The 17,134-nt window shown below is 42.3% G+C and overlaps 1 protein-coding gene across 2 annotated transcripts in view; it reads right to left on the bottom strand.

Annotated features, from left to right (window-relative positions):
* The window catches only part of PPFIBP2 (PPFIA binding protein 2), a 142,680-nt gene that overhangs the window by 84,370 nt on the left and 41,176 nt on the right, over positions 1-17,134 (bottom strand). For both annotated transcript variants that reach the window (XM_008008017.3, XM_037999769.2), the window contains exon 3: positions 6,284-6,498. In XM_008008017.3, the coding sequence (XP_008006208.1) occupies positions 6,284-6,498 (215 nt within the window). The remainder of the gene's footprint in view (positions 1-6,283; positions 6,499-17,134) is intronic.

Below are 17,134 nucleotides of genomic sequence, written 5' to 3' on the forward strand. Positions count from 1 at the left end.
TTCTCCCCCACCCTAAACAGTGGAGCCCTCCCTTAACTGCCCTTTGTCCACTGTTTCTAAGGAAAATGGCAAAGAATTATCTTTGCCAGCAGACCCAGGTGCAGTTAAGCAGTTTCAATAATGAGAGATGCTTATGTTATCTTTGTCTAAAAGAGAAAAATAAAAAGTTGTTTTCTCATACAAAGCCCACGCTGTACCTCATTCTTTGGGATTTCACTTCCCAGCATTTGTCCCTGACTCCCACCTAGTGGCTTCTTCCAGCACTGCACAGAGACAAAGAACCGCCACTGGAGCCCGGCCCCGGAGCCCCTTGGGAGCTGAGCACAGAAAGAAAGCATGGACACCTACTCCTTTCTCATCTCTCACTCAAGTTCACACCTGTCACAGGGGAGGTAAGAAAACATGCTGGAAACAGGCTCTACTTTTTTTCTTGAAAAATAAGCACCGAATTTTCCCTCCTCTTAAGATTCAGAGGAAAAGGTTTACCTATAAAACTCCTGTAACTTTTCAAAATTAAAATGTTCAACACACATGTATCCTGACTATCTTCTGTTTTCCATTCTGGAGATACAGAAATGAATCACATGGTAAAAAATTCAAGCTCACATTTTATAATTCACAAAACAACTTTTTCTCTCCACCATTTTTTTGCAATTCCTCTGGCTTTTCAATATGGTAAACAGATTTGCTACTTTGGACACAATGAAAGATTGCAAGCTGGATCTGGCAGTAATGTATGGGCTTTGTTTGAGGAGCTTGGAGCTGAAGAAGCTGCCATCTGTGACAAGGTGGTTTGGAGCTGAGAAGGCGGGTGGCTGTGCTCCCCAGCCGGGGTCTGGGTTTCTTTGTTTTTTGGGAAACTAGTTAAAAAGGTAACTGAGGGCACCTGAACTGACTGCTGGGCTGTCAGAGGTGAGCACTTACCCAGCTGGGGCCAGCAGAGGCTGCTCATTCAGGAGGGCAATTCTTCAGGTTTTTCAATATGGCAAACAGATTTGTCTCTCCACTGTTGAGATTTGGGCCTCCGTCAAGCTCTAACATAAGGGCAGCAGTAAACTGAGAGGATCCTAACCTGTCTCCACACTTTGGAACTCAAGAGGTCAAGACTGAGGGAGGCAAAGGCGGTGCTTACAAAGAGACCACTCCATATAGCTCCTAGAACAAACTGCAAAATTGGAATGCTTGGCCAGATCTTGCAGACACTTTCAAACTCAGCTGTCATTTCCAGTAGGGAAACTGAGTCCCAGAGAAGTGAAGAAGAGGCTCATATGAGTAGTAGGGCCAGGGTAGAACCCTGGCCTTTTAACTCCTTCCTACCTTCCATACTCCCTCACCCTGGTTCAATTTGCTTTCACCTACTCAAGCACACTGACCAGGACTCTTGCAACCTTGCAAAGAAAAGCCTGGGTTCCTGCTGGGTTCCATGTACCCCAGTTCCAAACAGGGCCTATAGTATAACCCTTCTATGGGTTCTCTGCCAACCACCCCTCACCCTTGAGCCTGAGCTCTTCCGTGACTTGCCTTCACTTTGCTGCTGGGTTTGCCTACCCCTTCTCTGGCTTCATCTTGAAACTTCACTGAGAATCTCCTTGGCCCATACCCAGTGTGCTAAACAGCAGAACAGACTGGCTGGCAGGTAGGAAATGAAGGGTATACATAACATACTGTTAGAGAAGCACCCATAGCTACTTCATATGGAGACTCTACTGGCTCTGGTATCTTCTGGGTATCACCCAAAGACCTGGGACATGAATCAACACTGTGTACCAGCCTAGGTCTACTCCTCCCAGCTAACTGGCTATTCCCAGCCCTGTAGAGCCCATTTGAATCTGCTGGCTAACCTGTCTAAGGTTTCCACCACCCAACCTAGCTGTAGATCTATGCAGCCAACCACCCAGCCAAGCCAAGCAGGTGCGGAGGGGTAGAGACACCCCTTTCAGACTATGGGAAAGCCCCACTCAAGGCACAGCCAAAATCCTGGAAGTGGTCACAGTTGTACCAGCTCCTTCGTGCCCAGGCCAGGTACCACATGCCAGGGCCACTGATGAGTACATGTCAGTACATGCCAGAGCCACTGATGAGCACTGCTTCCATTTCTGGGCTTCAGGACCACCTGTGGGGTTCTGGGGCTCCTGATCTGAAATAACCACACCCTCCTGAGGGCATCATCCTACATTTCACCATAGTAAACAGAGAAGAAGGAGGATGCCCCTTTCTGGAACCCAGCTCTGTTCCCATCACAACAGAGCTGCCTCAGCCTTCCAGCCAAGGCCTCAGCTTCATCCTCCATGAGCACTGACCCTGAGCTTGGCTCTGTCTTCCAGTTATAAAGGACCACCTTCCCATTTCCTAAGGGTAACACTGCTCTGCTGCACCATAGGCAGGACAGCCTCCCAAATACTTCCTCTGCAGGCCAGGTCCCAGCTCATCTTAGACCCCAAGATACCCTCTATACAAGGTCCTCATTCACCAACTTTCCAGAGGAAATACTGCTCCTAGACCAACGGAATCCAGGCCCTTTGTTCCTTGCCTCACTGAGGCTCCAGAGAGTGTCCCCATTAAGAAAACCTCGCACATGCCCTTCTAGGCCTGGAGCCCACTTCTCCTCATTATACTTACTGTCAAGGGGCAGGATGCTAGTTTAGACCCCAGAGCATGGGAAACTCTCTCACAACCGAGTGCCACTGACTCCTGGGCAGGTCTGCTCCACTTGGCCCTTACAACGAGTCTGCTCTGTTTTATACCCATCTCCAGGCAGAGTCCTGGCCAACAGCACTCCTACTGCTGCCGACTGTGCTGGCCCAGCTGTGCCTCAGCTCTGCCAGGACCCAGCAGAAGAGGAACCAGCCCTGCCACAAAGAAACAGCTGCCCAATAGGAGGCACTAGGACTAGGAGTGTCCTTTCCATGTAAGACATAAAAGAGAGAGCCCAGGACTAATCTGCTATTTGTCCTATTCTAACTATGGACCACTCCTCCACATCTACCCCTGCTTCTCAGCAGTCCATTCTTCTGGTGGACCACAGATGCCCCAGTGCCAGAAGGTCTGCAGTCCCAGATGAGCAGCAGCAGTACAAGACCACATTTTCCGCTACGTAATCCCTCCCCTCTGCTAACAGTTGATTCACTCTGGGGTAGACACCTGATCTAGGGTGTGCATCCATAGCTGTGAATAAATTAAAAGTCTTTAATGCCTATTTCTTTTACACTTAACACTTCTTCATTGATCTGGAGGACTTCGCTCAAAAATAATTAACTGGGTCAATCAGATTCTTTTCCTTAGAAACTTGAGTTTAAAAAGAAAACATATTGAGAAAACATGGAAAGAACTTGTCAGTCAACAAGAGTAAACTCAAACCTAACAGAAGTTTGTGGCAGTCACTCTGAGCTGTCTTCCTGAGGGCCACTCACTTTCCCCCACTCTATCGTCATTCCTTTCTGACAGAGGCCACCTCCCTGTATGGCAGATGGAAGTGCCAATACTTGCTTCCCCAGCCTCCCTTGCAGCTAGGGTATGCACAGGTGAATAAATCCTGGCCACTGCGGCTAAATGGGAAGTCTGCTAGAGGGTTGCAGAGAGTTTCCCTCCTGATTAAAAACAACAACAACAAAAAATACTAAAGAAACGATTCTCTACCTCTGCACGTAGTTGTATAGTTGTGTCTTGTAAGGACATGCTGCCTGCGGTTCTAGTGGCCATCTTGTGACTATTAGGGGATGTGCCTGAGCAAAAACCACCCCTTGAGGATGGCAGGGCAAAAAGATGGGAAGAACCAGTGTCCGTGAGGTCACTCAGAGCCACTTATTTAACCCTGTGACTGTCTGTCTTCTGTATATCTTGTTAGTGGTCTATCTTGTTATTGTTTACATCATTTTACTGGAAAAAGTATCCCAACTGATATAGATGTCACAAGACAGAGTTGGACCATGTCAGGCCAGTGTCATGGCCAAGCAGGAACTCTAGGTGTGTAACAATGCCAGTGTGTCTACAGAGGAGAAGGGAGCAAATATGCAAGGGATGCACAGACATCACGCATGAGAAGGCGCTGGGCAGTGCTGCCTAATCCTTCAAACCGTCTTACTAGTTCCAATTCCAATCCTAATCCACATGGGATTCTAAAAAAATAATTCAACTGAGTCTCCATGGTTGAAAGCAGTGCTTCTTAAACTTTAATGTGCTTATGAGTCACCTGGAGATGGTTCAACAAGTGTGAGATGGGGTCCATATTCTGCATTTTCCATAAGCTACTAGGGGATAAGAAAGCTGCTGAGCCAGAGACCAAAATTTGAGCAGCACTAACTTCTAACTAAAAGTGTCAATCTAAAGCCTGCGATGAGTTTGCTCACCAGTCTGAATTTTATTTCCATACAGATTAAGACCTTGTGTGGAATGTGGATGTGCCGATCGCAAAATGACTTTAGGTCTGCAAGATCTAAAATACAGACAGGCTATCTCTGTCCAGAATAAAAACTTTAACATACAGCTCTTACATCTTGGAATGTTTATATGAACTTCTGACCTCCTAAAAGTACTTGCTTCCCCATTCATATGTTAGTGATGTCCATAATTACTCTAGAAGATTTATGAAAGCAATCACTTTTAGGGAAATCTCTTCAAAGGCAGGCATGCCCTAAACCATTGTAAATAACCCCAAGACAAAACTGCAAATCTGAATGCAAGCTGTTTTCTACCAATGCATCTTGAAAAAAAAACAACCATGTCAACTGCCTTTGGATCAAAAAATATTTTTAATAAATTTCCAAAAACTGTTTTAAAAGTTAGATTCGTTGTTTATACCAAACACTAAAAAATATTGTTGGTGGACTGGAGTTAACCATAAAATAATCAAACCATAAACTTACTAGAGGAAGATACAGGTGAATAGTTATTTGTTCTGAGGTTGGGAAAGGCCTTGCTAGGGCCAAAAGGAAAACAAGAAACCAAAATAGGAAAGACTGATAGAGTGAAGTACAGTTGGTTAAATTTTATGTCTCAAAAAGCTCCCTAAACATTTAAAAACAGAGTGAGGAAAATATATGCTACAAATAAAGCAAACGGCTAATAAAAGTTCATTCAAATAGATAAGAAAAACACTAAAATCCTAATAGAAAACAACAGCACAGAACACGAATAGACTAGAGTGGGAGAAGCGCACCCAAGAGGCTCAAGGTGATTTCTGGGTGTATAGGGAAAAATATTGGAACTATTTTTTAACCTATTCTTTAAAACTCTATTTTGGTGAGCAATGGATACCCTAAATACCCTGACTGACTTGATCACTATGTGTTATAAAACATGTAACTAAATTTCACATGTACCTCACAAATTCATACAAATAAAAAACTTCAAAATTCTGTTTTGTGGTATTTTTATAATTTAGGTATACTAGTGAAATACTGGCTAGGTGCAGTGGCTCATGCTTATAATCCTAGCACTTTTGGGAGGCCAAGGTGGGTGGATTGTTTGAGCCAAGAGTTCAAGACCAACCTGGGCAACATATGGAAACCCCATCTCCACACACACAATTTTTTTTTTTTTTTAATTAGCCAGGTGTGGCGGTGCACTTCTGGGAGCAAGAGTTGGGAAAATTCCCTTGAGCCTGGGAGGTCGAGGCTGCAGTGAGCCATGATCAAGCCACATTGCACTCCAGTTTGGGTGACAGAGCAAGACCCTGTCTCAAAAATAAAATGCTGCATGTGAATATGTATATGGGAAATGCATTCTTTTTCCAGATAGGATAGAATCAAAAGTTTAGAGACCATACAGAGGAATACGAATAAACTAATTTTTAAAAGTTTAGCCTTTTTACCAAACAAAGAAATGCAAAAATAAGAAAACATTTCCTCCTAAGAAATTTGTCACGCTTTTTTTTAAATCAATGAGGTAACCAGTCTTTTGTTTGTGGTAAGAAATAAGGGGTAGTGGGATCTAGCTGAGGGGAGAGACACCAGCCAGGGATTAGAACTCAATAAGCAGTACTTGTAATTCGAGGGTGTATGTGTGTGTGTGTGAAATCTTCAATGTTTGCCCTTCTCTGGCCCTGGATTTCCTCAGGAGAGAGAGACTGTGGACCACAGAAGGGCAGAGGACATAACTTAAGTCCCTTGACTGGGCCCTATACTCCTTGATAAGAAGGGCCACCCTGCAGCGTTGGCTAAAGTGGGATGGAAGAAAAGGCTGGAAGGTGTACAGATGAGTCAACAGCCCCAGTCAGTAGGGGCACTCCATGGGCTGCACCATTACATTCCCCAGTAGTTCCCAATCAGGCCACGGGACTACTCACCAAGCTCTCTTCAAACCACTCCTTTATGTAGGCAGCCGTTGGGCCAGGGATCTGGCTCAGGAGGGCTGCTCTCTCCTGAGGGAGCTCCAGCATCTCCAAGGCCAGCCTCAAGTCCTCGATGAGATGGAGCACCGGGAAAGAGTTCATGTATGAGGCTGGGGAAGCCAGTCCAGGCTCACAAGTACCATCACTAAGATCTGCACCTGTTTTAGTGCCTGCAACAAGAGAGAGGTGGAAACTCAGTAAGAAGGGTGGACACCATGGGCAAGGAACTAGTAAACAGCAAAGGTGGTGAAAAAAAGGTGAAAGGGACAGATAAGAAGCTGGGAGTGAGCTGGGCATGGTGGTGCATGTCTGTAGTCTCAGCTACTTGGGAGGCTGAAGCAGGAGGATCACTTGAGTCCAGGAGTTCCAGGCTACAGTGCACAGTATCAGGCTTGAGAATAGTCACTACTCTCCAGCCTGGGCAACAGAGTGAGTCCCCATTTTTAAATAAAGAAACCTGGAAGGCCACCTCAACCCCAGCTGAATCACTCACAATGTAAACTTTCCAGAAATCATCTTTATCTAATCTTGGGCTGGACAGTGTAAGAAGAGGCATGCAGAGGTGGATGACCATACCCTTTGGGACTGACATATGAAGCTCACACACTTAGACAACTGGGAAAGCACAGCCAGTCCTCACTAGGGACCACAAACTGCTAGTTTAGGCAGTAAGATCTCATTCTTCAGCTTTTAGAATAATTTTTTTCTTTATATTAATGTCATAGATTGCAGTTGGCCATCAGAGATTGCTCTATTCCTGTGTGTGCATTCCACTCCTCTGATAAAGGGATGGATCTTGACCCTGGGCTGGCTTGGTGACTTGCTCTGATCAACAGAATGCAATGGAAGTGACTCTGTACCAGCTCTGGGCCTGGGCCTTAAGAGGTCTAACAGGCTCCACTCTTTCTCTGACCCTAAACCACCATGTAACAAAGCCCAGTTACCCTGCTAGAAAAACAGCCCCACCTTTCTTAGCCCTCCCAGCTGTAGTGCTAGACATGTGAATGAAGCCATCCAGGATCTTCCAGCCCCCAAGAGCCACCCCAGCTGACACCATGTGGAACAGGGAGTAGACACACCTTCAGTGCTACTCAAATCATGAAATTACAAGGAAACGATGGTAGTTTTAAGCCAATATGTTTGGTTTGGCTTATCCCACAGCAATAGATGACAATTACTATATTCATTTTGGTGAGGGTTTAGTGAACTGGAATCTTTCTGGATCTTCCCAGTTGGGAGATCTTTATATTCCGTATATATCTCTATATGCTCTTAAATTTGTATTTATATATATCTCCATACCTTATCTCTTTATTGTGGGCTGTGGAGTCTCTGAGAGAGTCCATGGTCCATGTTACATTTAGCTGAGTTCCCAGCATCATGCACTCTACCCAGTAGACACTGAAAAGGAATCTGACCAAATGCCTGCACATATACCTGAACGAGTATCTGGGGAGAGAGTGCTTCAACGTCCTCAGAGATCTGGTATATTGGGTCAGCTCTTTCTAATTTGATAAGCCCCAAATTCGACTGTTCCACCATTTTCTCTTTTTTTTGAGACAGAGTCTCACTCTGTTGCCCAGGCTGGAGTGCAGTGGCACGATCTCGGCTCACAGCAAGCTCCGCCTCCCAGATTCACACCATTCTCCTGCCTCAGCCTCCCAAGTAGCTGGGACTACAGGTGCCCACCACCACACCCAGCTAATTTTTTGTATTTTTTAGTAGAGACGGGGTTTCACCATGTTAGCCAGGATGGTCTCGATCTCCTGATCTTGTGATCCGCCTGCCTCGGCCTCCCAACGTGCTGGGATTACAGATGTGAGCCACTGAGTCCAGCCTGTTCCACCATTCTTACACCCATTTAACAGCAGCAGCAGCAGCAGCAAAAATCTCCTTTCCATAAGTTCAGGGATATATTTTTCAAATCAAAACTGGGGCAACAGTCTAACAAAGGAAGTCTGTGCTTCTTTCAGCAGTAAACACTTTAGAAATTATGGTTTAGGTGGTGGAATTTCTAGGGCATTTGGATTATTTATAAGGCCAACCGGATGAAAGATTTGAAATTAGGACTCTACTGGAAAATGTGAGCTTGGGGCCACCGCATCCATGGTATGCTGCAGGCCTGACGTCCAATTCCAGGTCCCTTTACTCTTCTCAGAGCCAACCTCCTCCTTGCCAGGCAGTCTTGGGAATGAGAAATCCACACAGATGGAAACAATTACCATTTGATTGCCAGTTTGCTTTCTGAAAATGCATGATACAGGGAATCATGGATCACAATCCACAAACAAGTCAGAGGCTCTGGGGAGCCAGGAAACTGCCCAATTACCCACCACTGTGATGTGTGCTCAGCACTTTCTGGCTCCTACAAATCCAATTAAGAGTGGACTGGGAAGAGCCACAGCCAAATTTCAAGGAAGAAAATGGACAGAAGCAGAGCAAGACCTTCAATCTCCAAATCATTGCTGAGTAATCCCTCTCCATTCTGTATACACGAATTTCAAACACGTAGCCATTCAGTTTCATTTTAAGTATTTCATAAATGTAGGAAGAATGAGTCAGGCTAAAAGGTGGATGGAAGATCTGGGTTTTCATTAACTTTATACCACTGTGTGGCCTTGGAAAAGTCTCTTCCTTTCTCTGGGACCCTCTCTGCCCTAAAGCTTTGGGATTCTTTCCTACTATTCAGAGTGTGTGTGTGTACATGTATGTGAGTACATGTATATCTGTGCCAAGTTTTACAGGCATATGTGTATATATGTATAAAAACTTTAATTTATATTTCTTTGCAACTTATATTTCTTTTATTACTTTATCAAAACCAATAGTCAATAAATACTAGATGAGGGAAGTGAAAAGATAAATATTTTGTCCCTGAGCTAGTGGTAATGACAGTGACAGAAAAGCCTCAGATGACAAACTCCACTTGATTTTAAATTTAATCAGATAAGGTTACAGGGCAGAAAACTAAGGGAAGAAGAAACTTCCAGATGCCACCATTGGGCTTTGGGATGCAAATGACAAAATGATATTGAATAAGCACACAAAAGGAGATACAATTCTAAATTTCCTCTCAGAGGAAGAGTTTGGTAACCAGCTTCCAATAAGCCGTCAGTGACCCATTCCTCTTAATGTTCGTAATTTGTGGATATTATATCACAGTTGCTCCGTGTCACCAGTAGAATATGACAGAAATGATGGAACGTTACTTCCAAGGCTAGATTATAAAAAGCACTGTGACTCCTTCTGCTTTATTATATCAGGCCACTCGCTCTAGGGGAAGGCCGCTGCCATGATATAAGGATATTCAATCATCCCTACGGAAAAGTCCATATGGTGACGAAATATGGCTACCTGTCAGCAGACATCAAAGAACTGAGCCCTTCTACCAATGGCCATATGAGTGAGCCACTGTGGAAGGGATCTTCCGGCCCAGGTGTTCCCAACCCCAGCCACAGACTGGTACCAGTCCATGGCCTGTTAGGAATTGGGCCACACAGCAGGAGGTGAGCAGTGGGCCAATGAGCATTACTACCTGAGCTCCACCTTCTGTCAGATCACTGGTGGCATTAGAGTCTCATAGGTGCGCGAACCCTATTGTGAACTGTGCATGTGAGGGATCTAGGTTGCTCACTCCTTATGAGAATCTAACAAATGCCTGGTGATCTGAGGAGAACAGGTTCATCCTGAAACTTTCCCCCGGCCCTCCAGGTCCATGGAAAAACTGTCTTCGACAAAACCGTTCCCTGGTGCCAAAACGGTTAGGGATTGCTGCTCTAGCCCCAGAGAAGCCTTCAGATGACTATAGCCCCAGCTAATATCTTAACTATAAACCTTTAAAAGACCTAAGCCAGAACCACCCAACTAAACCACTCCTGAATTCCTGGCAGATAGAAACAGATGATAAATGTTTGTTATTGTATGATGCTATGTTTGGGGTAATTTATGTTACACAGTAAAATAACTAACCAATAAAAATAGCTGAGAATATTCTGAGAAGTACAATCAAGAGACACTTGCCATGCACTGCTAAAATATGTTACTAGAATTACTCTCACAGAAAAAAATAAGATCTTTATTCTATACCATACACAAAAATAAAATTTAGACAGACAAGGATTATATGCTTAAAAAACTGAACTAGAAATACAAAGAGAAGATAGATCAAAACTGAGTTAGAGGAAGATTTTATAGGCAAAAGAGCAATTGAGCAAGACATAAAAGAACAATAAATCTGACTACGTAAAATTAACTTCTGGAATATTAAAAACAAAATTAAATTAAAAGACAAATTATAGCCTGAAAAACCTACTTGTAGGCCAGGCATGGTGGCTAATGCCTGTAATCCTAGTATTTTGGGAGGCCGAGGCGGGCAGATCACCTGAGGTCAGGAGTTCGAGACTGGCCTGGCCAACATGGCAAAACCCTGTCTCTACTGAAAAAAAAAAAAATTAGCCAAGCATGGTGGCAGACCCCAGTAATCCCAGCTACTCGGGAGGCTGAGGCAGGAAAATCGCTTGATCCCAGGAGGCAGAGGTTGCAGTGAGCCGAGATGGTGCCATTGCATTCCAGTCTGGGCAACAAGAAGAAAACTCTGTCTCAAAACAAACAAACAAACAAACAAACAAACAAAACCTACTCATATCAATTACAACAAAAGCTCAGTACAGCCTTCATTTAAAAAAAAAAAAAAAAAGAGACCTTATCTATCAATAAAAAAAGTCCTCAATTCACTTCTCACACATAAAACAGGCACAAGGTTCTTATGTGGGTAAATTCTAGAATTAAAAAACAAAAGTAAAAATTAAAAATATGGAAAGAAAATGTTTTTGCATTAGTAAATAGAACATTTAAAAATGATATTCAATTTTCACCTACGTAAATTGTTGAAAATGCAAATGCAATGATAGTTAATGTTGGCAAGCTTATATGCTATTCATAAGGGTACCCTCATACACTGTTACTAGACACAAAGACCAGCCTAATCTTTCTGAAAAGCAATTTGGCAAGATACAGGAAAAATATTCATGGCTTTTGACCTAGCAAGTCCAATTCTAGAAAGTTAACCTAAGGAAATATAACCAGACATGTAGTCAAAGATTAATATATAAGAATCATCTCAGCAGTATCTTAATTTTCAAAAAGTAGGGGAAAAATCCCCCCAAATTGCTGAATGTTTAAATAACTTCTGAAACAAAAAATATGATTCATATAGCTATATAAAAAGCAATTATCTAAAGACTCAATAACATGGGGAAATACTTGCCTTATTCAGTAAAAAAAATCATAAATATATGTATACGGTGTATATATACAGAAAAATACACAAATGTTGACAATATTTTCATTACTTTTATAACAATTTGTTTTAAACTTTAAATTTGTTGAATGTAAGTGAGACATTCAAGTTTGACATTTAGTTTGCACAGGGACTGTAGGTGCTCTTGTTCTCTGAAAGTCCCCACAGGATGTTAGACAATATGGAAGAATTCAGGCCTTTATTTGGTCAGGAAATCAAGTGAGTAAACCCAGACAGGTTTCTTCCTTGTGCTATTGATTAGCTTTCCCTCTCTCCATAATTGCATTAGTGAAAGCGGGGAAAACCTGGTAGTATTTTCATAGAACAATCATTTCAGAAAATCCCAGAGCAGGCTTCTTGGTAAGCTAGCCATGTACTGCTTAACGGGGAGCCTTCTGGAAACAGGACAGACTCAACTGCCAGGAGTCCCCGTTACCCACAATGAACAAACAGAAAAGCTGAAAAAGATAACACCTTTGTTTTATTTTTATTTTTTAAATGTGGAGCCAAGCTTGAAAGACAGTAAAAACCTTGGGTACCAGAAACAGAGTGAACTCAACAGTGAAATTAATTCAAGCTGACTCTACAGTAGCCCAGGGGCAAAATACCCAGCTATAGGGAGGAACCGAGGTTGGGGGCCGGGGTTTTAGTGTCTCCAGTGAAAGCAGTTAAGTTGAAAGTGAGACCCCTATACAAAGAAAGTACTCCGAAGTATTGCCTATTTCATAAAGGTGTCTGAAAAATTTCACCCAACGGCAGGGAAGCTTGCAGTATGCTAAGGGGCCCCCTACATGTTTATAATACCACATACATACACCCTCCCTCACCCCCAGTGAGACATCAAACCTACAGGCCTCTGCATACTACTGGTATAGTGCCAAATTTCTACTATGCACTTACTACTGAAACCCCAAACCAGAAATCAACATACATGCACACAAAATGGTCCAGAATAGTGCAACACCTAAAGCCCAGCATTAGCAAATGCAAAATCTCCCAGGAGGCTCATTTCCACACTCTACACACATTCCCCGCAATTATCCCCTGTAAAAAAAATTACAACCATAGTGGGAAACAAATCAAAATAGAACAAAAACAATAAATAAAGAAAATGTGTACCCTAAAACCTGGGATTAACAGGACAATTTAGAAGGCACAATAAACCACTAATACTGGATATGCCTAAATATAAGGCAAGATTTATCCCCCAAATTTCTCAGAAAAGGGTAATTCAACTTACAGTCAAGCCTAAAGTTTCTCTTTGGGGCATTCTATTTCATTTTGAGCAACGAAGTATTCAGAGTAGCACAAATGTTTTCAACTTTCAATGCTCACTGAAGTCACCTAAGCAGTTTTACAAACTACAGATGCCTGGGCCCTCCTCCAGGGATTCTAATTTAATTGGTCTGAGGTGTGACCTGGGGTAATAAAAGGTTTTCCAGGTGACACTAAAATGATGCTTAAGCTGAAACCATGGCACTAGCAGATCACTTCAATCAAGTCTAGCTTTGATGGTTATAGAGGTCACCTGAGAATTTTTATTTTAAGGAAGAAAACCAAAATTTAATGAAGATGTAGTAATTATTTTTGAGGATAAGACTACATACAATGCAAGTGTTATAGGATTTCATTGAAAGCCTTTTCTTTTCTTTTCTTTGTTTTGAGACAGAGTCTCTCTCTGTCACCCAGGCTGGAGTGCAGTGGCACGATCTCAGCTCACTGCAACCTCCACCTCCCAGTGATTCTCCTGCCTCAGTGTCCTGAGTAGCTGGGACTACAGGCACGCACCACCACGCCTGGCTACTTTTTGTATTTAGTAGAGACAAGGTTTTGCCATATTACCCAGGGTGGTCTCGAACTCCTGACCTTGTAATCTGCCTGCCTCCGCCTCCCAAAGTGCTGGGATAAAGGCGTGAGCCACCACACCCGGCTGAAAGCCTTTTAATGATTGCTTTTGAAAGCACATAGGTATGTATGTGGTAGTGACTGGGGTTGTTCAGGTATTTTGTTCTCCTCTGCTTGCATTCTTAGTAGGCTTACAGTTCTGTCCCTTGAAGTCACTCATGGTCACATAACTTCCTTTGGCCAATAAACAGAAACTATGTGTATCACTGGGAGAAAGTCTAAGAGCCAGTACACAATTCCCCATATCTCTTCCACCTTCCCTGACTCCTGGCAATAGTGGAGACTCAATCAGCCTGTGTTCAAGTGAAGATGATAAGGACCAGAGCCCTTGGCAGATCTCAGAGAACTTGCAATGTGCACAAGAAGTAAACTTTTGTGTTTCAAACTACTGACATTTCAGTAGTTTCTCACTGCAACATAACTTAGCTTATCTTCATTCATGCAAAATACATATGTTGTACAATTAAGACATATAAACAAGATAAACTTGTAAAGTCTAATCTTTTACTATGTAAATGGAGTTATCTGGCATGAGATGAAATAGCTGATGACAGCATCATATGTGAATTTTAAAAGTGTTGTATTTAAAACAACTTCCAAGTAAGGATGGTGTGTTCTAAAACCTTGCCACTTAAAAGTGGGGTCCACATGAGTAGCAATAGCAAAACCTGAGAGTTCATTAGAAATACAGAGTCTCAGATCCCATCCCAGACCTACAAATAGGAATCTGCATCCCCAAATGCTCTACAACTGCTCTAGAATGCTAGGATTATTCAAAAAGAGCTCTTATAATGATAGAAACAAAGATAAGTATAAAAAGCTTGAATAAAATTATTTCATCAGATGTGCCAGTGACAGGAATGGTGGCGGGCACCTGTAATCCCAATTACTCAGGAGGCTGAGAATTGCTTGAACCTAGGAGGTGGAGGTTTCAGTGTGCCAAGATTACGCCACTGTACTCCAGCCTGGGCAACAGAGCAACACTCTGTCTCAAAAAAAAAAGAAAAAACCAAGTGCCAATGAGACAAGAAGTTCATAAATTAACATATCATTTTGAATTACTGAAAGCCTTTTAATTAGTGCTTAAACATATAACTAAACCAATACATGAATATTATGAATAAATATTTTGTCTATTTGGGAATATTTGAGCATATTTCATATGTTTTATGTAATTAAAGGAGAAAAGGAAGAAATAAAAACCTTAAAGAAAATGAAAGCATGATTTTAAAAAATAGGAAAATTTGAAAAAAAAAATACAAACCAAAATAAAGAATGCAGCGAAACAAATTAAAAATTAAATGAACAGGTTAAATAGCAGATGAGAGAATTATTGGAGAGGAAGATAGACCTGAAGAATGCTGCATACAGAGACACAAGTGAAAAATATAAAAGAGTAGCAGCAAGCATGGAATTAAAAAAGAATGACAAGGTCCAACACAATTCTTCAGGAATTCCAGAAGAATACAGAGGATGAAGCAGAGGCAACAAATAAAATGGCTATGAATTTTTCAGAATGGAAAACTTGAGTCCTCTCAGTTTAAAGACACTCACTGAGTCCCAAGAATAATACATCAAAACAAATCCATCGAAGAAACAAGACAATGAAACTGAAGAACACCAAAGATAAACAGGAAGTTTAAAAACAACCAGAGACAGAAGACAGATACAGATTGCCAGGCTTCTCATTAGCAATAAATCCCTGTGACCACAAAATAATACCTATGGATAGCGCCCAACCTGCAAGCCTGTATAAGATAAACTATCATTCAAGATTAGGAACATTTAAGGACATTTTTCAAATGACAACTAATACAATCTATTACTCACAGACTATCAAATTTTAAGGAAGAAAACTATATCATGCAAAAAAAAGCAGCAGGATGAAAGAATCAACTATGATTGGAGAGGTTGTTAAAATTGTTAAACAAAACGCTGCCAATTTAAACAACAATAATTTGGAGAATATAAATAAAAATACTAGAATACTAAACAAAAATAATGTGGAAGATGAGGCAGTGATGGGAATTAAAGCATTCTAAGAGTCAAGTATTATTTATTTTATTTTTATTTTATCTTTTGAGATGGAGTCTGGCTCTGTTGCCCAGGCTGGACTGCAGTGGCGCGATCTCAGCTCACTGCAAGCTCTGCCTCCCGGGTTCATGCCATTCTCCTGCCTCAGCCTCCCAAGTAGCTGGGACTACAGGTGCCTGCCATCACGCCCGTCTAATTTTTCACTGTGTTAGCCAGGATGGTCTCGATTTCCTGACCTCGTGATCCGCCCGCCTCGGCCTCCCAAAGTGCTGGGATTACAGGCGTGAGCCACCGCGCCCAGCCGTCTTATAAAGAAATTGAATCGTAGTTTAAATTTTTTTCCACACAGAAAACACCAGGCCAAATGCTTTTATATGTTAATTCTATCAAACATTAAAGAATAATTCTAATCTAACAAAGTATTTTAGATAAAATATAAAGGCCAACTTGATGCTAACAAATGGAAAGCCTCAGTAAAATGGACACATTTCTAGAAAAACTTAACTTGCCAAGACTCAATTAAGAAAACCCGTCCACACCATTACAAGAAAAAAAATCTTCAAACAAGAATACATGATGCCCATACAGTTTTGCAGCTCAGTTCCTATACCTACAACTATAGCAAATATTTAAGGAACACATAGTTCCAGCCTTATCCACTCTTTCAGAGAATGGAAAACAAGGCACAGTTCCATAAAGGACTGGGAGATGGGGTCTACCAGTGAGGGAAAAATGGAATGAGGGCTGTCAAACAGTGGGTGCCCCAGTAGCAGTTTTGACCTCTTCATATAAAGGGCAGTCTTTAATAGCTCTGCCCCTTAGACACTCCTAAAACCCCCACTCCAACTCTTCTGAACAAAGTCCTAGCAGGGCTCTCCCAACCCGCAATGGGAAACAGCGAGTCTGTTACTGATGACTGCTATATGCTGCTCCACCTCAGAGAAGCCGGGATAAGACCAGTTAAGGACTGTTCAGAGTATGGTCTCAACAGCCTTCAGCACCACAGCTGACTTCATTCATAGGCCGATGTGAAGAATCTTGGTCTTGATCAGAACTTTCTCTGCCCCTGCACAATCTTTTGTTGCTTTCTTTTTACAAACCCAGATGCTAATCAGAGTTGGCAGAATGGCCCCAAATGACAGGGCAACCTCTTTAACTGTCATAAAACAGACTCCTCTTAACTATTTCTCCTCAATGAGTACTGCTTGTACATAACTGCATGAGTAACCTCCTGCACAGCCAAGAGGAATAAGTGGCCCTCTGTGTCCTGACCACGTGGCTCTCTGGTCCCCTGCCAAAAGTGGCCTGACAAAGTAGCCACTGAACCTGTCAGTTCACAAATTAAGCCCCATGCAAAATTAGTGTCTGTGGCAGTTGCTCTGGGCCATCCAGAGGGAAGTAATTAAGCAATATATAGTTCAATTTCAATTGTCAACAGTGTAATTCAATTACAGTGTAATTTGCAAGCAGAATCACAGGGACTAATCAGGAGGAAGACTAGATCAAAGGTTAACATCCTACTGAAAACTATAATAATGATCTTTCATATTGGAACCAAGTCATTATTG

This window comes from Chlorocebus sabaeus, chromosome 1 (genome assembly GCF_047675955.1).
Source record: "Chlorocebus sabaeus isolate Y175 chromosome 1, mChlSab1.0.hap1, whole genome shotgun sequence".
Lineage (NCBI taxonomy): Eukaryota > Metazoa > Chordata > Mammalia > Primates > Cercopithecidae > Chlorocebus > Chlorocebus sabaeus.